General features: G+C 41.1%; 1 protein-coding gene across 1 annotated transcript in view; it reads left to right on the top strand.

Annotated features, from left to right (window-relative positions):
* Window positions 1-15,146, top strand: part of gga1 (golgi-associated, gamma adaptin ear containing, ARF binding protein 1) — a 76,478-nt gene extending 61,332 nt beyond the window's left edge. The window contains exons 13-17 of the mRNA XM_073033698.1: window positions 662-870; window positions 1,633-1,967; window positions 5,525-5,694; window positions 8,652-8,762; window positions 11,284-15,146. Of these exons, the coding sequence (XP_072889799.1) occupies window positions 662-870; window positions 1,633-1,967; window positions 5,525-5,694; window positions 8,652-8,762; window positions 11,284-11,394 (936 nt within the window). The 3' untranslated portion in view covers window positions 11,395-15,146. The remainder of the gene's footprint in view (window positions 1-661; window positions 871-1,632; window positions 1,968-5,524; window positions 5,695-8,651; window positions 8,763-11,283) is intronic.
* The last annotated feature ends 7,744 nt before the right edge of the window (window positions 15,147-22,890 follow it).

Here is a 22,890-nt window from a genome sequence, read left to right as displayed (position 1 = left end):
CCATCAAATTCTAAATTTGTGTATATTTACAAAATACAATTAAGTTGGTCAGTAAAACTATTGAAAATCTTTTCTTTGTACTTTTGTCAGTTAAATAAAGGTTCACATGAATTAACATATCACAGACTTTTGTTTTATTGCATTTTGGAAAATATCCCAACTTTTCTGGAAATGGGGTTTGTATTTGCACAGTTTGTTGCCTTTTGCACATGGTTGTTTGTATCTACTATGTGCCTGTTTTTCAATGATTCTGTTTTCTTTTTGTATTTACTGTGAATGCCCACAAGAAAATTAATCTCAGTAGTATCTGGTCACGTATTTGTATTTTGACAATAAATTTACTTTAAAATTTGAATGATATACTTGATCTGCACTTTGCTTTCTCTGTAACTGTACACTTTACTCTGTTTTAACTTACAGAACACAAGTTTTTCACTGTACCTCAGTACTCATGACAATAATAAGCTAATTTACATATTTATTGTATCCCTTTTAAATTATTACATCACCTTCAGTACCTAATTATATATTCTGACTTTTGAAAAGATCCTCAGTCTCTCAAAACTGGATAATTTATATAATCTTTTGTGGATCTTCATGTATACCTGTAATTGCCTGTTTGGCATGTAAGAACAACTCTAATTATTTTTATCCTTTCCAGTCCTCTGAGTCTGATGAGCTGAGTGCTCCTGGAACATCTGTAGAGGCCAGCACAACATCTTCTGAGTTGCTGAAGCCAACTGCTGTGACTGCCTGCCACCAAAGCCCCAGCCCTGCCAGCGCTGCAAGTAAAGCTCTAGATGATCTGGATATGTTGGGGAAAACTCTCCTTCAGCAGTCCTTGCCTCCAGAATCTCAGCAGGTTAAATGGTATGACACAAGCAAAACTGGGTCAGTGTCTGTTGTGGGGAACAAAATAATTTAGATTCCACCTAACTGGCATCAACTCAACCCACAATGCTTTGGTGGGTTTATACACAACCTAAAAAATCCATCTATTAAAGCAAGTTGTCACATGCCTTGGGTGTTCTAACAAGCTAGAGAAACTGTTTGCCCTGGTATATGAATGTGGTGACGATCTCTATCTGTTATATACTCAGTTTCCACTTTTAAGTACCTCTTGTACACATAAAGTGGCCAATGAGTGAATGTTTGTGGTTTTCTGCTGCTGTTGTGCATTCAGAGATACTCTACTGCTGTAGCATGTAGTTATTTGAGTTACTGTCGCCTTCCTGTCAGCTTTAACCAGTTTGACCTTTCTCCTTTGACCTTCTCTTAACAAGGTGTTTTCGCCCACAGAACTGTCACTTTTTGTTTCTCACTCCATTCTCTAAACTATAGGAACTATTGTGTGTGAAAGTCTCAGGAGATCAGCAGTTTCTAAGATACTCAAGCCACCCCATTTGCCACCAATAATCATTTCACAGTCAAAGTAACTTGGGTCACATTTTTTCCTCATTTTGATGTTTAGTCTGAAGAACATCCGAACCTCCTGTCTATGTCTGCATGATTTTATGCATTGAGTTGCTATATTTGATGACTGATTAAGTATTTGCATTAAAGTACAAGAATACCCGATAAAGTGGCCATTGAGTGTATATTCCACAGAATAATTACTTGTTTTAATCACAGGTCTGCTCCACCCCAAAAACAAACTCTTCGAGATCTCCAGAACAAAGCCAGCACCAACTCAGCAACTGGCTTGGGCGTAGCACCACTTTTATCTGCTTCAACCAAGAGCGTCTCACCGATGTTAGCAAAACCCATCTCTTCCGCAGGCCATGTCTCTCAACCTGATCAACCATTTGGGTATGGTTCTTCAGTCTCTTCAGCATCTGCTGATGAGTCAAACATTGGACAGCCCGGGGTTCAGCCCAGTGCCCTAGGAGGACTGAAACCATCATCGCTGTCTCAGCAGGAAATCTCACTAACTCATGTTCTGGTACCTCTAGAATCAATTAAACCAAGTGAGTAAATAGTTTTGCTCAAGTCTGTACCAATGACGCCTTTATATGGAAGAACTTAATAGATGGGGCACCACTTTGTTGTGCACCTTTCCTCCATCTGCAACAAGCAGGATTTCCCAGTGGCCAACTATTTTAATACCAATCCCCATTCCTCTTCTGACATGTTGGTCCATAACCTCCTCTACTACCATGAAGAGGCTACTCTCAGTTTGCAACACCTCACATTCTGTCTGAGTAGCCGCTACCCTGACAGCACAAACATTGATTTCTCTAACATCCAGTAATTTCTCCCCTGCCCCCTTCCTTCTTTTTCCATTCTGCCTTCTAGCTTCCTTCTTAGCCCTTCTCACCTGCCTATTATCTCCATGTGGTTCCCCTCCACCTTCCCCTTCTCTCATGGTCCACTCTCCTCTCCTATCAAATTCCTTCCTTTTCAGCCTTTTACCTTTTCCACCTATCACTTTCCAGCTTCTCACTTCATCTGCCCCACCCACCCACTTCCCCCTAACCTGGTTTCATCTATCACCTTCTAGCTTGTACTCCTTCCCCTCCCCCACCCTCTTATTCTGCTTCTTCCCCCTTCCTTTCCAGTCCTGACAAAAGCCAGAAACATCAACTGTTTATATATTTCTGTAGATGTTGCCGGACCTGCTGAGTTCCTCCAGCATTTTGTGTGTGTTCCTCTGGATTTCCAACATCTGCAGAATCTCTTGTTAATAGAGCCGTGGGTTGTTTACCTGAAGAGAAAATTTTGAGTCACTATGTAATAGTGATGTTCAGGCGTGTAACTGCCTCCCGTGCTGAGTAATTTTTGCCTCACTGTTTCAATTTTACTTTTATATTATTTATTTATTCACAGCCTTTATATTATTTATTTATTCGCTAGGTTGTGAAACAGCCTGGAAAAACACAGAAAAGCTAGGCCTCATCACTTTATTTAGCAGCTCATCCTGGCTCCCAAATTTTGGAGCAAGTAGGTCCAAACATTTGGGTTTAGGTCAAGCAGGCTGAGCCAATTAAGTAGTCTCATCAAGATCATTAATAGGGGCAGCTGAATAGCATAGCTGTTACTGCACCGGTGACCCGGGTTTAATTCCTGCCATTGTCTGTAAGAAGTTTGTATGTTCTCCTTGTAACCACTTGGGTTTCCTCTGGTTTCCTCCCACATTCTAAGGATGTATGGGTTAGTAGGTTAATTGGTTACATTGGTGTAATTGGGTAGTGTGGGTGCATTGGGCCGAAAGGGTCTGTGACTGTTCTGTACCTCTATATTTTAAAAATTAAAAGTTATAGAGCAAGTAACTGCAAGGAAGTGTTTCTGCTGGTGGGTATTGATAAGATGCAGGTTAAAGGTAATTAATAAAAGAACTGAAGGGGAACTATATTGACTTAGCATTTTATAACTAGAATCTTCTTGAAAGAAGATTGGAAATGGGCTTCAGTTAAATTTTTTCTTAAATTTGGAAGGGAACCTTTTACAGGGGTTATGGGAAAGACTGGGCTAACATCAGCTAACTTTCAGAAGTCGCACAGGTATGAAAATCCAAGTTTCGGATTTTAAATCGGATTAATTTATTTATCACATACATCAAAACATACAGTTTTGGGAGCCAGGATGAACTGCTAAATAAAGTGATGAGGTCTGGCTTTTCTGTGTTTTTTCTAGGCTCTTTCACAACCTTATTATATAAGTTGTGAATAAATAAATAATGTGCTAAGGATATGTTGGGTGCAGCCTGCAAGTGAGTTGTGGATTATCATTTGATGGAAGCAAATTAACTAAAAACTACTTTGCGGAGTCCTTTATGTGTTGCTTTGTTTTGAACTGTTAATGCATGGGATTCTTTACTATGGGTTTGATACAAGGCAAGATAGGTAGTGGTTATAGGGTGTATAAGACCTTAAAGTATACAGTACTGTGCAAAAGTCTTAGACACCCTAGATTTTTTTAATATAAATTGTGTTTTAGTTTTTTGTCTTCTGCATTAGTGTGTCAACAGAAAAGAACAATTTTTAGATTTTCAAACATTCATTTTCCAAAAAATTAAATGTTGCAGAGATTTTTTTGTATTTCATTAAAGAAAATAACATATTTAGAAATAGATCACATTTCAAATAAAAACTTTTATTACCTTATAGGTATTTAGCCCAGTGTGTGATTAAAGCAAGATAACAGGATGCTAATGATCAATGACATTATGAGTTGAATGACCTGAACTGATTAACTGAAACAGAAACAGTTGTAGAAGGAACCAAACTCAAAGGTGAAGGTGGGGTAGATGGAACTGTTTAACCTTCAAATCATCAATTCTTTCACCATGGCAAACGTGGGCATACCACCATGACACAAGGAGATCATCCTGCATAAATTTAAGGACAGACAGGAGTTTCAAGATGTGCTGTCCAAGCTCTTCTGAAGAAGCACAAACAAATGGGCAAGATTGACTTCCCAGAAACAGAAGGTTGAGGACCAACCATGGAAATTGAGTGCACCAGACGAGAGATACGTCAAACTGACGTTCCTTCTAAATTGAAAGAAGTCCAGCATTGCTGTTAGCTCTGAACTCACAAAAACCAATGAAACCAATGCGAAGACTTGTTAGAAGTGGTCTTCATGGAAGAGTTGCTGCCAAAAAGCCAGTCCTCCAAAGTAGCAACAAAGCCAAGAGGTCACCTACACACAAAAGCACAAGGACTAGAGTGCAGAACAATGGCAGCAAGTGACTGATGAGTCAAAAATTGAAATTTTTGGCTCAAACAGAAGGCCGTTTGTCTGTAGAACAGCTGGAGAGGGCTACGTGGATGAGTGTTTGCAGCCAACAGTGAAGTTGCAGGTTTGGGCTGCATTTCTGCAAATGGAGTTGGTGATTTGGTCAGAATTAATGGAATCCTCAGTGCTGAGAAGTGCAAGCATGTTCTCATCCATCAGGGAAGTGTCTGATTGGTCCCAGCTTCTTTCTGCAATAGGACAATGACCCCCAAACACACAGCCAAGGTCATGAAGAGCTATCTTCAGAGAAAAGAGGAACATGGAGTTCTGCAACAGGTGGTTGGGCCTCTCCAGAGCCCTGATCTCAACATTGAGGCTGTCTGGGATTACCAGGAGAGACAGCTAAAGTCCGTGGAAGAACTGTGGGAAGCTCTCCCAAGATATTGAAGCAACCTACTGCCGATTTTCTTATAAAACCACATGACAGTGAGCACAAGATAATTGATGTAGTTTTAAAGGCAAAGGATAGTCACACCAAATATTGATTTGATTTAGTTTTTTTTAACCATTAACTACTCTTTTTAGTAATTTTTTTGATATTTAGAAACTTTTCATTTCATTATTTTTGAAAGCATCTTCTCTTTACAGAATTTTTTTTACATGTGCCTAAGACTTTTGCACAATACTGCAGCAGCAGAATTAGGTCATTTGGCCCATCGATTCTGCTGATTTATTATCCCTCTCAGCCCCATTCTCCTGCCTGCCTTCTCATGATGTATGATGCAGCATGGTGATGTTACAACATGTAATCATTTCAATTGACATTTTGTTTCTGTCCATCACACAGGTAGTATCCTGCCCGTCACAGTATATGACAAGAATAGCTTTCGTGTTTTATTTCATTTTGCAAAGGATCCTCCATCCGGCCAGCCTGATGTTTTAGTGGTCGTTACTTCTATGATAAGTACAGCACCACAACCTGTCAAAAATATAAAATTCCAAGCTGCTGTACCTAAGGTAAGGTGGGCAGTGTCCTCCAGATTGTTTTATGTAACATTGTTGAATCATTATAAAAAGGAAAAAAATGGCAACTAAATTCTCATGTGCAGTAACTGAGGGCATTGCAAGTACGTTCCTATTGCCCTCATTTCCAAGCCATAAGGACCTGAAGCCTAGCTGATAAGTAGCCTTCCTTTCCTAGTCTAGGGTTTCAAGGGTTTTTTTGAATGCTCCATCTGGTTTAAACTAGGATCTAACCCCAAAGTTTTTTTATTACATGTTAGAAGCATTTTTTTTAATATATCATTACCCTCACTGTTATGCTGGCACTAAGGCATGCCTAAGGCTAAGTTACTCTCTTCCCTCTGGTACCTCATTTAAAAACAACTGGCAAGATTTAGTGAGGTGTTGTCATCTCCAGTTTATAAGCTACTTTTTAATTAATTAGTCTATGTGCAAGCACAGTTTGGATGAACCCTGGGTGTCATAACCTATAAGGCCATAGACTAGGAGCTAGGAAAAGTTTATCTTGCAAGCCAACTATACAGATTACTTCACAATTTCACTGAGCTAGTACAAGGGAAAAGCAATGACACTGCAGAATATAATGTTATAATGTTACAGTCACAGAGAAAGTGCAGAACAAGCAGACAATAAGGAATATTCTCTCAATGGAATATTCCCTTCATCAGTGTAATTAAATAGTTTACACATTAGTGGTGGTTTTTTTGACTTTGCCATTTATGACTCAGTTGAGAATTTTTTTTTCTTCTGAGGGTAGCAACTGTTTAGCATTCTCCAGATAGTTGACAAAAGTTCCTTGGTGTTATCATATCAGATATAATAATGCCAAGAATTGTCGGTAGGTAAGAAATAACAGACCGTACACCGCATAACATTATAAAGAAAATATATTTACAAATTTCCACTTTATCAAACAGTTTGTAGGAAGGAGAAAAGAAAAAAAATAAATATAAGGGCCTGGTACAAATGTGCACATAAAGTTGGAGCTCATCTTGAAGATAACATTTTACTCAAGCACTGGACCCACGGTCTGCATGAAAACACACACCACCTTCCGAACATAACTTGAAATTCATCTCAAATAAATGGGCGCTCTCTCAGGAGTATTGGCACTTCCTCCTTGGAGCCAATCATCTGCACAAAGCACCTCGTGGGGGTGGGGGAGCTCCTTCCCACGGCATCCTCAGCCATCTTCTATCCTCTGCACTTCCCGCCAAAAAGACCCATGAACCACAGTGTGTGTCACAAATCTCACTCCACCCAGTTCTCCATAGAACCTTCTCCCTATTCCACCATCCTGATTGGCTGACACAACATTCCTAAGTTGAACATCATAGCTCCTTATCTTTTAGCCAAAATCAAAACAGTGTACTAGCAGAACTCACTGCTTTTACAGAACTTCTAAAATGATATATCTACAGTATAAGAGTAGAAATCTTAACCAGGGCATTACATATTTTGAAATTATACTTATTTTCCTGTAAATGCTTACACAAACATGAATCAAGATGGCGGCGCGATGCAGCTTGCAGCAGCCACTCCAGAGCTGAAATGTTATCTGTTAAGCGGGGGTGCCGTGCACAATCCTAATCTAATGAAAAACGGATGTCGGAGCACGGAGGAACATCTGGAAATCTCCAGGAAGGCCCTCTGCTGCTGCTGCTGTGAGGTCCGGGTCTCTGCTGAGAAGAACAGGCCCCCAGTCCTTGGGGTTGCATTGCTAGTGGCCGTTGGCGGGGGCATCTTAATATGCTCGGCAGAGGATGGTGCTCGGAGAAGCTGTGGCGGAGGGGATAGTCGGAGGCTCGGAGGTTTGACTTGATTCGGAGTCCGCTGCGGTCAGGTCGCTTTCAGTGTGTGCTGTGTCAGCGAGGCTGGGTCCGACAGAGCTTTCATTGTGTTCTGCATCTGCGAGGCTGAGTCGGGTAGCACCGTGGAAATCCATAGCGGGGGTATTCCCTTCTGCCACTGGCGTGGGATGATGAGTCTATCGGGACCCTGAGGACTTGTGGAAACTGTATGGTGGTTTCTTTTGAACTTAGTCTTTTAACATCTTTGGACTATTTTTACCATGCCCATGGTCTGTTTTTTTATCAAATTATGGTATTGTTTGTGCTGTTGTAACTATATGGTTTTGTGCAGGTCTTGTAGCTTTAGTTTTTGGTCTTGTTTTGTCTGGTGGATTTGGAGCTCCTTTCTGGGGAACGCGCTAAGATGGTAGCGTGATGTCAATACACAGCAGCCTCTCTGGACTCTGCATTGGGGATTGCCAAACATTATGTGGGTTTTCTGGTGCAGTCTATTTTGTCATGTGCTTTGTTGATATCATTCTGGAGGAATGTTGTCTCATTTTTTAACTGCATTGCATTTGTGGTTTTTAAATGACAATAATCTGAATCTGAATCTCAAGGTATCACATAGAACCAAATATGTGGTTTGATAATAAATTTACTTTTGACTTTAGAGGAATGTAATATATTCAAGGCAGGGCAGACTTTTAATCTGTGGAGAATGGAGTATTACTTATTTAAAGATACAGTGCAGAGTGGCCCCTTCAAGCCACACCAGCCCAGCAACTCCTGACAAAGCCTATTAGCCCTAACCTAATCACAGGACAATTTACAATCACCATTTAACCTACCCAGTACATCTTTGGGCTGTGGGAGGAAACCAGAGTGCCTGGGGAAATCCCATGTATTCAACGGGCAAGATGTACAGAATCCTTACAGGTAGCGCTGGAATTGAACTCTGAACTCCAGAACTCCCTGAGCTGTAATAGCATTGTGCTAACCACTGCGCTTTCATGGTACCCAGTGGAACAGTCAGGAAGGTTGATCTCTGGCTAACCTTGGATCAAACATGATCATACTGAGTGGTGGATCAGGCTCATGGGGTTTTCCAACCAACTCCTGCTGCTGTGTCTTATCATGTGAATTACTCCTGTGTTACAGGTCATGAAAGTGAAACTACAGCCTCCCTCTGGCACAGAACTACCAGCATTTAACCCTATAGTCCCACCCTCAGCAATTACACAGGTCCTACTGCTAGCAAACCCACAGAAGGTAAGTCTCGTTGATGTTGGTGCGTCTTTGATCCCTAACCAATACGCAAGGCAAATGCCCTGGCACTTGTGTATCTTCGCATTCCCAAAACATACAAAATTTCTCTGCAGAAAAATGAGTACAAAAGTAAAATGGTGTAAAGGTATCACTGTGCCCAAATAACCATTTCATACAATCTCTGTCACAGTGTATCATCATGAAGGTGCAAAGGGACTTGGGAGTCCTCATGTAGGATTCCCTAGAAGTTAACTTGCAGGTTGAGACAGCAGTAAGGAAGGCAAATACAATGTTAGCATTTATTTCAAGAGGACTAGAACACTGAAATGGGCTGCTGGCAACAGTGATTGAGGCGGATATGATGAGTCTTTTAAGAGACTTTTAGATAGGTACATGGAGCTTAGTAAAATAGAGGGCTTTAGGTAAGCCTAGCAATTTCTAAGGTAGGGACATGTTAGCCACAACTTTGTGGGCCGAAGGGCCTGTATTGTGCTGTAGGTTTTCTATGTCTATGTTTCTACTAGAATATATAGGCAAAGATATAATGCTGAGGGTTCATTAGACGTTGGTCAGATCACACTTTTGGAGTATAGTGACCAGTTAGCTAATGAATGAATGGGCCTGTACTTGGTGATTTACTTTTTAGAATGGGGGGGATCTCATGATATCTACTGAATATTGAAAGACCTAGATAGAGTGGATGTGGAGAGGATGTTTCCTAATGTGGGCGAGTCTAAGATTAGAGGATACAGTCTCAAAATGCAAGGACGCCCCTTTAGAACGGAGATGATGAGGATTTTTTTCAGCCAAAGGCAACTGTGGATGCCAAGTCATTGGGTATATTTAAAGCAATATTTGAGAGGTTCTTGATAAGTAGGCGCATCAGAGGTTTTGGGTTGAAAGCAGAAGAATGCAGTTGAGAGGGATAATAAATCAAACATGATTGAATAGCAAAACAGATTCGTTGGGCCAAGTAATTGTGCTCCTATTGCTTATGGTTTTTTCAGTTGTGGCAGTAAAGTTCTGATAAATCAGAATAAATTTGCAAGCAAAGTTATAAAGGTGCAGACTGTCGAGCAAAATATGCAGTAGCTACTTGAAGGTTAAAGTAATGAATCTAATGAATTTGTGTATGTTTATCTAAATAGATTTTTTAAATCAATTACTGTTAATATTTACAGTATTTTCTGTCCAAGCTGCCTGTGGTTAATCTGTCTGTGTGAAGGAACTAAAATAGCAGATTTCCCTCCTCCCATGGTCCACTCTCCTCTCCTAACAGATGTTGCCTTTTTCAGCCTTTTATTTATTCCACCATTCACCTCCCTACTTGTTTCATCAGAATGGGAATGGAAATGGAAATTTCAATTGAATGGGTAGCCACCAGGAGGTCCTGCCTCTTGCAGACACAGCAAAGGTACTTGACAAAGGGTACCCCAATGTGCATCGGTATCACCGATGTAGAGAAAGCAATAGATCTAATAGATGACCTCGTCAGCCCCACAGGTGAAGTGTCACCTCATCTGGGAGGACTTCTTGTGGCCCTGAATGGTGGTGAGGGAGGAGGTGTAGCACTTGTCACACCTGCAGGGATAAGTTCCAGGAAGGACATCAGAGAGCGGGATGTGAGTAGACAAGGGAGTTGCACAGACAGCGATCCCAAACCCAACCAGAGAGGAAAGGGTAGGGAAAGTTACGCTGAGTGATAGGATATGGAGGCTCGTGGGGTTGTGGGTAAGCACAATGGGAACTCTGTCCTTGTTATGGTGGTAAGATGGGGTGAGGGCAATTGTGTGGGAAATGGAGATATGGGTGAGGGCAGCATTGCTGGTTGTTGAAGAGAAACCTCATTCTTTGAAAAAAAGATATCTCAGATGTTCTAGAGTAGGGAAGTTTTTTCTTGAGAGCAGTGAAGACATGGGAGCTGAGAAAAGGGATTAGCATTTGTACAAGTGGTAGGATGAGAAGAGATATAGTCAGGATAGCTGTGAGAGTCAGTAGGTTTGTAAGTGAATAGCCTGTCTACAAAGATGGAGACCGAGAGATAAAAAAAAACAGAAAGACCTGTCGGAGATGGACTAAGTAAATTTGAGGGCAGGATGCAAGTTGGAAGCAGGGTTGATAAAATTAATGAGCTCAGCATGGATGCAGGAAGCAGCATCAATGCAGTTGTCAATGTAGTGAAGGAAGAGCTGGGTAACATTACTAGTGTAGGCTTGGAACATGGACTGTTCCACTTTGTACAATGGATAACTTATCTCAGGCCACTACATCTTCACCATTTATGCATATCACTGAAGTACATGAATACAATTTCCAAACGTGTTAAGTTTCCTGGCCAATTAGTTTTGTGATAGCAACAAAGCTGTTATTAGCGTTGCAGGCCTGAACCCATACTCGTCTCCTTCAGTCATTTTGACTTCCACAAGGGCTAATATTGCTGCCATGTCCCTCATTAAGAGTGAGAATCTATAGAATGTGATGTTACATTTAGAAGTTCTCTAAAGTGTGGCTTTGTTCTTTACAGGAGAAAGTCAGATTACGATACAAGCTCACGTTTACATTGGGCGACCAAACCTTCAATGAAATGGGAGACGTGGATCAGTTCCCACCTCCAGAGTCCTGGGGGAGCCTCTAACATGGACACAAAGCAACACTACACAGTACTGCTGCTCTGTCGTTAGGAGACCAGCAACATTTTACTATTGGGGTGAATGAAAGGAGCAACAATAATTTAAAAATAATTCCTGAAGCAGTCAATTTCTGATTTCTAAGGCAGATCTTACGAAACAACAAAATGGTCTGGAGTGACACCTCAGTTCTGCTACTGAGCAGAACTTTATGATTCCCTGTTGTTAACTAGATATGTCAATATAGTCCCCTCTCTGTGTGCAATGGTGATGTCACGAGGATTCTATATAACTTTATTCAGTATGTGATAAAATTGTTCAAGTTTTATTCTAATGTTTCAATGTCTACTTTTTCCTGAGCAATTTGTCAGCTGCTGTCCACTCTCTTCTGGAGTTTATTTTGTCTGCAAGCTGAATACCCAAGTCAAGGCTAGAACACAGCTGAAGGGTTCAAATCAGGCATCAGAGTTATCCACTGGTGTGTAATCTATTGGCCTGTGCTGGAAAATGTATCCCTGAGCAGCAACACTGGAAACTCAGCAGATCAGGCAGCATCTATGGAGAGAAATAAACAGGCTGAGACCCTTCATCTTTTCTGTAGATGCTGCCTGACCTGCTGAGTTTCTTCAGCATTTTGTACGCTGCTCTGGATTTCCAATATCTGTAGATTCTCTTGTTTATGATTTAGTGCATCCCTGACATTGAGTAAAGTCAGAGTCAGGACTTGTGCTCCTGTTGTTGATGCAGCTTGGACATTGGGGTAAATCTAGATGGTAGAGGAGAAGTTAGATAAAACCCAGCAAGCCCCTTTTGTGAAGTTAAATCATTTTTAAGACCTTGATCAAAATGGTGAGATAATGATTTTTCATCTCACACAGATGCAGAATCAAGATTTTGTTTCTTGAGATAATTTGTTTTTGTTTTAAGAATCTTATTTGTTTGATATGTGTAGTGTGGATATATGAATTACTGCTATGTACCCATTCCTAAGAAATGTTTGGAATGCAATATCTCTAACCCAATCTTACAGTTCCAGTTTCCTTACTGGGAGTGCAACAGTGCAGGTTCAGCCACACAACACCTAGATATTTAATTAGAACTCTGATTTAGTTACCTGAAGGAGTTTAATGTGTTCATACCCACACTATGGATACTTGTCATTTACACTGAGGGTGTTCTGTGAATGTCAGCTCAAGCTCTTCTGCTTATGTAAGTACAAATGGCCCAGCCTCTGAAGATTCAGTAGCATGCAAACCGTGGTCACGTTAGCATTGCCTATTCTGGTCTATAATGTACATGGAACCATTTCACTACATTTGAGATGGCAAGCATTTGGCATTGTCTGCTTGTCAGTTCCAGCTTCTTTCTCTCTTGCAGAACTTTTGACTTATTCATGCAAGAGTAATGATACTGTGTACATTTCTGAAGCGTGCCTTTTTCCCCTTCTGCTCTATCTTTCCAATGTAAAAGTGGCTCAGCTAAATAATGTAATCTTGGTCCTGATTTACCACCTTGAGATGCAAACACTAAGTGCTTTCACTTTACTGGAGTGGATTCACGGAACATGGTAAAACAGAATTGTAGGGATTAGAGGCTGAAAACGCTGCTTTCCTCTATAAGCAGGTTATCCTCAGTTGCTCTATATATCCCTGTCTTTGTACCGTATACTGGATTCAGGCGTATGCCATGAATCTGAAGTAACTGCTACTTTTTCAGTTAAGGGTACATGAAATGCAAAATTTGGAACCAGTTTTCTTATCAATTCTACCTTTTATATAAGTTCCTGTAGAACAGGAGTTGCCAGTGAAAAACGAAATGCTGATTCTGTACCTCTGATGTGCAAAATTGTGATAAATGAGGAAAGGTTGAACCTTTAAAACCTGACTAGTGATATGCCTTACTTTTTTAATGTTCCTTAAATTTTACTTGATGCCTGTATTTATTATGAGAAAACCTGCAGATGCTGGAAATCCTAGTAACACTCACAAAATGCTGGAGGAACTCAGTAGGCCAGGCAGCATCTATGGAAAAGAGTAAACAGCTGACGTTTCAGGCTGAAGCCTTTAATCAGGACTGGAGAAGAAAAGGTGAGAAGTTAGAGCAAGAAGAATGGGGGAGAAGAGGAAGAAGTACAAGGTAGTCAGTGATAGGTGAAACCAGGAGAGAGGGAGGGCTGAAGCTAGGAAGTCGATTAGGGCTGGAGAAGGGGGAATCTGATAGGAGAGGACAGACACCACAGAAGAAAGAGATGGGAGGAACACTAGAGGGAGGTGGTGGGTAGATAAAGAGATAAGATGAGAGAGGGATTTCCCTCAGGTGTTCTGCCCCATGCCCTTTCTTCCGTGGCCTTCTGTCCTCTCCTGACAGATTCCCCATTATCCCTTCCATCAATTGACTTCCCAGCTCTCTACATCACCCTTCACCCTCTCCCTGTTTCATCTATCAGCTACTACCTTTACTACTTCCTGCCCTCATCATTTTCTTTCCAGTCCTGATGAAGGGTCTCGGCTTAAGACGTTGACTGTTTACTCTTTTCCATAGATGCTGCCTGGCCTGCTGAGTTCCATCAGTATTTTGTGTATGTTGCCTGTATTTACAATTTGATTACTGGAGGGCGAAGAAAAGCTTCTTTGCGTCACACACAGAATGCTGGAGAAACTCAGTAGGTCAGGTAGCATCTACGGAGAGGAATGAAACATTGACATTTCAGGCTGAGACCCTTCATAGGAAGGGTCCAAAATGTCAACTTTTTGTTCCTCTCGATAGATACTGTCTGATCTGCTGAGTTCCTCTAGCATTTTGTGCATATTACTCTGGATTTCCAGCATCAGCAGAATCTCTTGTGTTTATGATTTCCTTTGTCAGTAAGCAGAATATTGTTATGCACAAGGTCTAAGCTTTCACCTCTTCATGCTTTTAATTATAATCAATCACTTCTGTTTTTGCTGGAAACTGGAATGATGATCACTGAAATTGTAGTGTGTCCAGTTATCATGCAGGTTTTTCAGACATGAACATTTTGACTTATGGTTCATAATTCCAGTTTGCTTAATTTCAGTTATCTGACAACTCTTTTTATATAAGCAATCTCTCTGTACATTTTATGTTATTTTTAATCACTCACTGTCAGCTAAATAGATTATCCAGTTCGCCTAATGAAAATTTGTGGGATCTTGTGAACTGTCACATTTCTTCACATTACAACATTGAAAATATGTTGAAAGTGCCTCATTTTGGGGATTGCCTGAGTATGTTTCACGTTTGAGTTACTTTAACCTTTTTAGTGTAGGGAAGAAATTACGCCACAGTTTTGAGCAGACAGTAATCAAATAAAGCTACAGAAAGCCTTCCTTTGCATCACCAGGAATCACGGTCATAAAAGTGATCTGTTTCACCCCTTCCAATACCCATAGATGAAATTAGTTCAGCCTTCAAAAGGCAGAAAACTGTTCTATTGGACTTGTTTCTTGAGCATTTGAGAAGAATTTCCAGAGAACCAGCAAAATCATACAATGGTTCTTTGCATTGTAAAGTCAGGTGTGAACTACACAGTCCCGCCATCCTGTGTACAAAGCTCCTTTCTGCCTCTCTCCCCTTTCAACTTTCTGCTTCTTTATCTCTACAGTATTCTTTCATGCTTATCCCCTCCCCCTCCCCCCTTTATCTTTCCTCTGATTGGTTTTCCACCTGGTGCCTCTAGGCCCTACCCCCTCCCCTATCTCTATTACTGGGCTTTGGCCCTCTCTTTCCCCCCCCCCCCCCCCCCATTCCTGATGAAGGGTCTCAGCCCGAAACGTTGGCTACTCTTTTCTCACGGATGCTGCCTGACCTGCTGAGTTCTTCTAGCGTTGTGTACGTATTCTCAGATTGTCCATTGGTGGGCCAGTGATAGGTTAAGGTGCAAAACAAAACATAGCTGGAGCTGCACAGAGGTTTGGTCACCACCTGCAAAAGTAAAAACGACATTTCGCCCTGCAGAATTGAAAATAAATGTTAATGTCAGTAGATTGTGTGGTGGGAACAGTGTACAGCTTTATCAAGAATGGATCATCACACTCATACTGACAAAACTGTACTGTAAATACCCAAAAATAGGAAAGGCATAACAATGAGGATATGGGAGAGGCCTTTTGTGCAGAATGTATGAGAAACAAATGTCATTTTAGTTTTTGAATTTAAATGCAGCCTATAGCTGGGGTCCTGTTAAATTTCCAAAATAATTTGATAACTTAATTTAGAACCATATTTGAGAGTCATGTAGGTACTGTTGGTTGTTATTACAAATGCAAACTTTGAGCAACAGTATGCCAGTGTCCTTGGTAATATTTAACCAAGATTAATTTATCATTTTTAAAATACAATTTTTGTCAGAGGGATTTACACAATTACTTTGATCAGAAATTGAGGATCACAGCACATCTTTGAGGCTTGTTCTTACAATATCAAGGGAGACAAAATAAAGTCTGAAATAGATTAAAACAGTAAATGCTGGAAAAGCAATATCATATGAGCATATTCTTTAAACTTATTTCAATAGTTCAATAGCACATGAAGAGCAAGAGCTATTTTTATGTTTCTGAACTCTTCCTTTCTGTAATTGTACCGTTCTCAGTCATCAAATTGAGCCAAGTATGTTGTGAGGCAGATTTGGAAAAACGATACACTACATTGCACTAGATTGTCAGATATTTGAGTGTGTGACGGTCCATGCAGGCAGCATCAGGAAAGTTATCATGTGCTAGTCTTTAGTGAGCAGACAGTAAGATCAGCCCAAAATGGCAAGTAGATTCACAAGTGCTGCCAGCAGCTTGGCTTACATTTCCAGAGTGAAGCCCTTGTTCTTCTAACCTCATATGTACATGGTTTGTATCATGAGTGACAATGTTATACAATGTGGAAAACTGGAGTGCATGTCTGTGCATTGTATGAAAAGCAGTCACTAATAGTGAAACATGAGACTCCCAGAAGCTACATGCCTGCATAAGTAATTATGTAACAAACACAAAATGCTGGAGGAATTCACCAGTCCTGATGAAGGGTTTCGGCCCAAAAATCCTCCAGCATTTTGTGTGTATTACTTTTCATTTCCAGCATCTGCAGAATCTCTTAATTTTAAATAATTGTGGGGCATTCCTAAAATGGAAACATGCTCTGGCCCAGTATTTCAACCCCCATTTACTTTCAGAGACCTGATGACTGATTTACTTGACGTTGGCCAAGTGATTGTGTACTGTGTAATCAAATCCAACAGCTGCCTTTAAACTTGCTTTCCACATGGTCCAGCAAGCAATCTAAGAACTCTTATGTGTACGCACAAAAGCCACGTGCAAAGCAATTAAAGCCTAGTGTAATTTTTATTTTCTTGGTGGAGTATCTTAGAAACCTGCCTGTCTGAAGCTAGTCATTTGCTACCATTGGTCTGTGGAGAATTCATGAGAAATCCACCTGCATTGTGTCTGGACTAGTCTGCAATGAAATTGGGAGGAAACGTCAATTTCATATATGTGAATTTCTTTGTACATGTTGCCCAAAGGGTGAGAATTCCCTCCATATTGAGTAGACTGCGATGTAAATTTAATTATCATGCTGACTCTCTGAAGACACTAAGTTGGACTGTGCCTGAGTCACAGTGAGCGAGAGTAGGACGAGTTGTTCCATCATTATTGTCCACTTAAACCCCAGAGAAGAGTGTAGAAACGTGGAAGTGATCCATCCACTGAGTCCAGGAGAGGCCATTGGTTCAATGTGGGCCAAAAGTAGAATGAATTCAGACCTACTTCTCCAGTTGTAGCTACCATCAGCCAACTTGAGTGCTGTCAGGCTGCTGAGCACTCTTAAGTAACTGACCATTAATCCTGTACTCAGTCTTCTGGTTTGTCCTTCCAAAATACATCACCTCACACTTGTCCAGATTGAACTCCATCTCCATCTGCCATTTTTCTGCTCTACTCTGCAGCCTGTCTGTATCCTCTTGAACCTTCGACAACCTACAGCTCCATCCACAACTCCTCCAATCTTTGTGTCATCCGCAAACTTACTCACCCATCCTTCTGCCTCTACATCCAGGTCATTTATAAAATTCACTAATAGCAGGGCTCCCAGGACAGATCCCTGCAGCACTCCACTGGTCACTGACCTCCAGGCAGAATATTTTCCTTCCACAACTACCCTCTGCTTTCTTCCTTTAAGCCAATTTTTTATCCAAACAGCCAAGGTTCCACTTATCCCACTCCTCCTAGCTCCTGACTTGCACATGCAGAGACTCCATGTAGGTTAACAGGTTATCTCCCAACGTGCATACGCCCTGTTGACCAGTTTTCAGGCCATATGTTGTTTGTTACCAGCTATTAGTTCTTGTGAAGTCTCTGCAGCAATGTTCTCACTAAGAAGTGGTATCTGGGCTATAGTAACTTATTTTTTTACCCCTGTCGCTGAATTCACCAATGTCTAATTGATTCAAGGATCCCTCCGACCACAGCCTTTCTTTGTTCAAAATCCAATGTGCACTAAATGGGTTATGCATTATTTATCAGGTGATGTGTACTCAAATAATATGCAAGGAATTGCAACCAAACGAACACTAGATAAAAAAAGAAAGGTTCCTGTTCAGTGGCTTTTAACAAAACACCAGCAAAATAACTTGCCATCTTGAGTATGGAGTGCTGTGGTCCAGGACTAAAGTACACTGGATGGGCTGAACAGGACCTGTTCTGTGCTGTAGTGCTCTGTCTTTATCTGAACCTTTGTGAAGATAATTTAACCAGTTCCCATGACACATTATGTTGTGCGTTGCACATTGGTGTTAACCTGAGATCCTACAAACACCATTCTCCACTATTTTTCCTCATTTTCTTTTTGGACCTTTGTAGGCTCTGATAAGAATAGATTCTTGACCCACAGATGCTCATAGAATCGATTAAGATTAATGCCTTGGAATGCACTGAAGGTACGAATTTAATTGTAATAATGACCATCAACCGGGAGAGAATTGTATGTAACCAAGCGATGCCTTTCTTTCCAGAAGAGAGACATATCCAATACTTTCAAAGTGCAGGACTTACCCAGGTTGTGTAGGGTCTGCCTCAGAAAGTGAAAATGCTTTTAGTTTGACTGCAGATATGCTGATTCCTTTTTAATGTTGCACATCCACTTGTTCCACTAATCCCTTGCTTGGGGTCTGTAGAACTAACTTGTGTATATATTTATATGGTCTTTCAGAATTATGTACATTAGAGCAAAGATGTATTTATGGGAAATTATGTTTTCTTTTCAGGATTGAGTCGCAGTGATGTGCTCTGGGCCTGCCTTTCTTTATGTATATTTTTCAATAAATTGCTCAAAGTCAGTTTTATTTATATTTTTTATTGTACTTAAAGGGTCTGGGAGCCCAGTTCATTGGAACGTGAATCTTAAAATACAGGAAAGAGGCATTTCTAAAGGGGATGTGAACTCAGATGTGAAAAGCTTGTGTGTTCTCAGTACCACTGTTGAATCAAGATTGAAGGACTTCAGCAGTAGCATAACACTTAGCGTAACACTATTACAGGTAGAGGTGTTTCGGAGTTCAGTTCCAGCGCCTTCTGTAAGGAGTTTGTATATTTTCCCTGTGAACATATGGGTTTCCTCCACGCAATCCAGTTTTCTCCCATGGTCCAGAAATACCGGTTAATTGGTCATTATAAATTGTTCAGTGGTTAGTGTAGGGTTACTAGGTGGGTTGCTCAGCAACATAGCGGGTTGGGCACTGTATCTCTAAATAAGATAAAAATATAACTGGTGATTGTTGGGAGGATGCTCACATCGACACCTGAGATGCACCTTCTTCTGTTTCTCACTATCACACCACTCAAAGAGAAATTTGTATTTTATTCTGGCCCGAATGTTTCAATACCATTTGATTATTCAATCCAGCTGATCTAGATTGTACACAGTTGATCAAATATCTGAAATAAAAGCAGAAATAGAAGCACTCAGACAACATCTGTGGAAGGGGGAACTGAGTTGTCAGATAGTCTCGTTATGAAACATTAAGTGTCTTCTAAATGCTAAAAATTGACTGGAGCCTGCCGGTGAACCCACAGGAGGTTGGCACGCTGCTGGCAATCTCTTCAACAAACTTTCTTCACTCAGTAACAGAAAATAATGCCATTTTACAAGGGTAAATTGGCTTCAGAGCAAACCACTCGATGTACAAAGTGACACATTATATTCACCCCACAGAGGCCGTGTTTGAACTTTAGACCCCAAACCACACTGAACAATTCTTCACGTTCTCGATGCAGGCAAGTTGTTTTCCTTAGCTGAAACAGGAGGCCACTGTTTCAGAATAAGAGATGAGATTATGTCACTCAATGTACCACCCTATTTAGGTTGGATTAGCATCAAGGTCAGTACATTTGGTCAGGGTGTAGCGCTGTGTTCAGAAAGTGTTGAACCTTTTGGAATTCTGTATCCCATTGTCTTTGTTCAAAGCACAAATCAGAACATTTCTGGACATGTGGATAGCACTGGAAAATAACCCTGAGGTAAAAGTACAGCCAAGAGTGGTGGAGCTAAATGGACTAACCTTGCTCCTGTTCAGCTTACCCGTGTAACAGGAGAGCTTTTCAATGCAGTATTATAGAACACAGAAGGAGCTTGTCCTCCTGTGCCAGCCTGTAATTCTTTTTTTACAAAGGAGATTCTGCAGTTGCTGGACATCTTGAGCAACACACTCCAAATGCTGTCAGGTGAGGAATAAACAATCAATCTTCAGGACACAGAACTCAGAATGGTAAATCAGTTCGTCAAATGTGTTCAGGAAGGTTCCTTAATCAGTGCTTCGAACTCCCAACAAAAGAGTCTGCAATACTTGATCTACTATTAGGGAACGAGACAGAACAGGTGACAGGAGCTTGTGTGGTGGGACACTTTGCATCTAGTAATCACAATGTCATTGGTTTCAAAGTGAATATGCAAACAAAGACTAGGTCTGGTCCATGGGTTGAGATTTTAAATTGGAGAAGGGGATCACAATTTTAATGGTATCAAAAACGATCTGGCAGTTGTGGATTGGGATAGGCTGCTTTCTGGAAAAACTACTTGGTAAGTGGAAAGTCTCCAAAAGTGAAATTTTGAGTACAAAGCTTGTATGTGTCTGTCAGTAAATAAACAGATTAGGGAATCTTGGTTTTCAAGAGATAGTGAGGCAGGGTTACGGGGGAAATAGCAGGTATGGGCAAGTAAGACAAACGAGGTGTTTACGGAGTACAAGAAATGCAAGAGAAATCAGAAGGGCTAAAATAAGGCATGAGGCTACCCTAGCAGACAAAGGGAAGGAGAATCCTAAGGGATCCTAGATATGTTAAGAGACAAAATTGGTCCTCTGGAAGATCAGGATGGTAATCCATGCATGGAGCCAAACGAAATAGCAGAGATATTAAATGATTTTTCATCTGTATTTACTTGGGACAGTCACAGAGTCTATAGGAGTGAAGCAAAGCAACATCAGCTTCATGGACCCTGTACAGATTACAGAAGAGGAGGTGTTTGCTGTCTAGAGGCAAAGTAGGCTGGATAAATCTCCAGGGCCTGACAAAGTGTTCCCTTGGACCCCGCAGGAGGCAAGTGCAGAAATTGCAGGGGCCTGAGCAGAGTTTTTAAATCATCCTCAATAGCAGGCAAGGTACCAGAGGATTGGAGGATAGCTGCTGTTTAAGAAAGGCTCTAAAAGTAAACCAAGAAATTATGGGCCGCTGAGCCTGACATCAGTAGTAGGAAAATTACTGGAGGTATTCTAAGGGACCAAATGTATGAGTATTTGGAGAGACGTGGACAGATTGAGGATAGACATCATGGTAGGTCATGCCAAACCAATCTTATAGAGTTTTTCTAGAAAGTTACCAGGCAAGTTGATGAAGGCAAGGCAGTGGATATTGTCTACATGGATTTTAGCAAGCCATTTGACAAGATCGCACATGGGAGGTTGGTTAAGAAGATTCTGTCACTCAGCTTTAAAGGTGAGGTTGAAAATTGGATTAGACATTGGCTTTGTGGGAGAAGCCAGAGAGTGGTAGTAGATAGTTGCTACTCTGACTGGAGGCCTGTGACTAGTGGAGTGCCATGGGGATCAGTGCTGGATCTGTTGTTGTTTGTCATCTACATCAACAATCAGGATGATAATGTGGATAACTGGATTAGCAAATTTGCAGATGACACCAAGTTTGGGGGCATAGTGGACAGTGAAGGAGGCTATCATGGCTTGCAGCAGGATCTGGACTGGCTGAAAAATGGCAGATAGAATTTAATGCAGACAAGTGTGAGGTGTTGCACTTCGGTAGGACCAGCCAGGGCAGGTCTTACACAGCGAACGGTAGGGCACTGAGGGTGTGGCGGAACAAAGGGATCTGGGAGCACGGGTCCATAATTCATTGGAAGTGGTGGAACAGGTAGATAGGGTCATAAAGCTTTTGGCACATCAGCCTTCATAAATCAAAGCAGTGAGTACAGTGTTCTGATGAAGAGTCTAGGTCCAAAACACTTGACTATTCACACTTTTCCATAGATGCTGCCTGGCCTGCTGAGTTCCTCCAGCATTTTGTGTGTGTTGCTTGGATTTCCAGCATCTGCAGAATTTTTCTTGTTTGTATTGAGTACAGGGAATGGGATGTTAAGTTGAAGTTCTACAAGACATTGGTGAGGCCTAATTTGGAGTATTGTGTGCAGTCTTGGTCACTTACCTGCAGCAAAGATGTCAATAAGGTTGAAAGAGTACAGAGAAAATTTACAAGGATGCTCTGGGTCTGGATGACCTGAGTTATAAGGAAAGATCAAGTAGGTTGGGAATTTATTTCTTGGAATGTAGAAGACTGAGAGGAGATTTGATAGAGGTATACAAGATTATGAGGGGTGTCGATGGGGTAAATGTAAGCTGGCTTTTTCCAATGAGGTTGAGTAGGACTACAAGTAGAGGTCATGGGTTAAGTGTGAAAGGTTAAAAGTTTAAAAGGAACATGAGGGTGGTGAGAGTGTGGAACGAGCTGCCAGCGCAAGTGGTGGACACAAGCTCAATTTAAAGAGAAGTGCATGCATGGTAGGGGTATGGTGGGCTATGGTCCCATTGCAGGTTGGTGGGAATAAGAAGTATAAATGATTCAGCAAGACTAGATGGGCCAAAGGGCCTGTTTCTGTGCTGTACATTTCTTTGATATCATCAACTCATCTCAGATTCTGAAATTGTTTCTATTGCAACCTTATGCTTGTTCCATTGATCTGTAAAAACTTAAACGATATTTGATCTTGATCTATGAAAGTGAAAAAAGGGAACCAAGAGAATTCCACTCACCACAAGTCCTATTAGTTGAGCTGAAGAACCCAGCCTCTGGTTAATATTGTCTTCAGTGGTTTCACACACATCGGCAAAACCATCAAAATACACTCAGTGTAGTGGGTACCTAATAAAGTGGCCACTGAGTGTATGCTTGTGGTTCTCTGCTGCTGTAGCCCATCCACTTTAAGGTTTGAAA

The sequence above is a fragment of the Hemitrygon akajei genome, chromosome 31 (genome assembly GCF_048418815.1).
Source record: "Hemitrygon akajei chromosome 31, sHemAka1.3, whole genome shotgun sequence".
Lineage (NCBI taxonomy): Eukaryota > Metazoa > Chordata > Chondrichthyes > Myliobatiformes > Dasyatidae > Hemitrygon > Hemitrygon akajei.
Note: the sequence above shows the minus strand (reverse complement) of the source record. Positions and strands in the feature narration are given on the sequence as shown.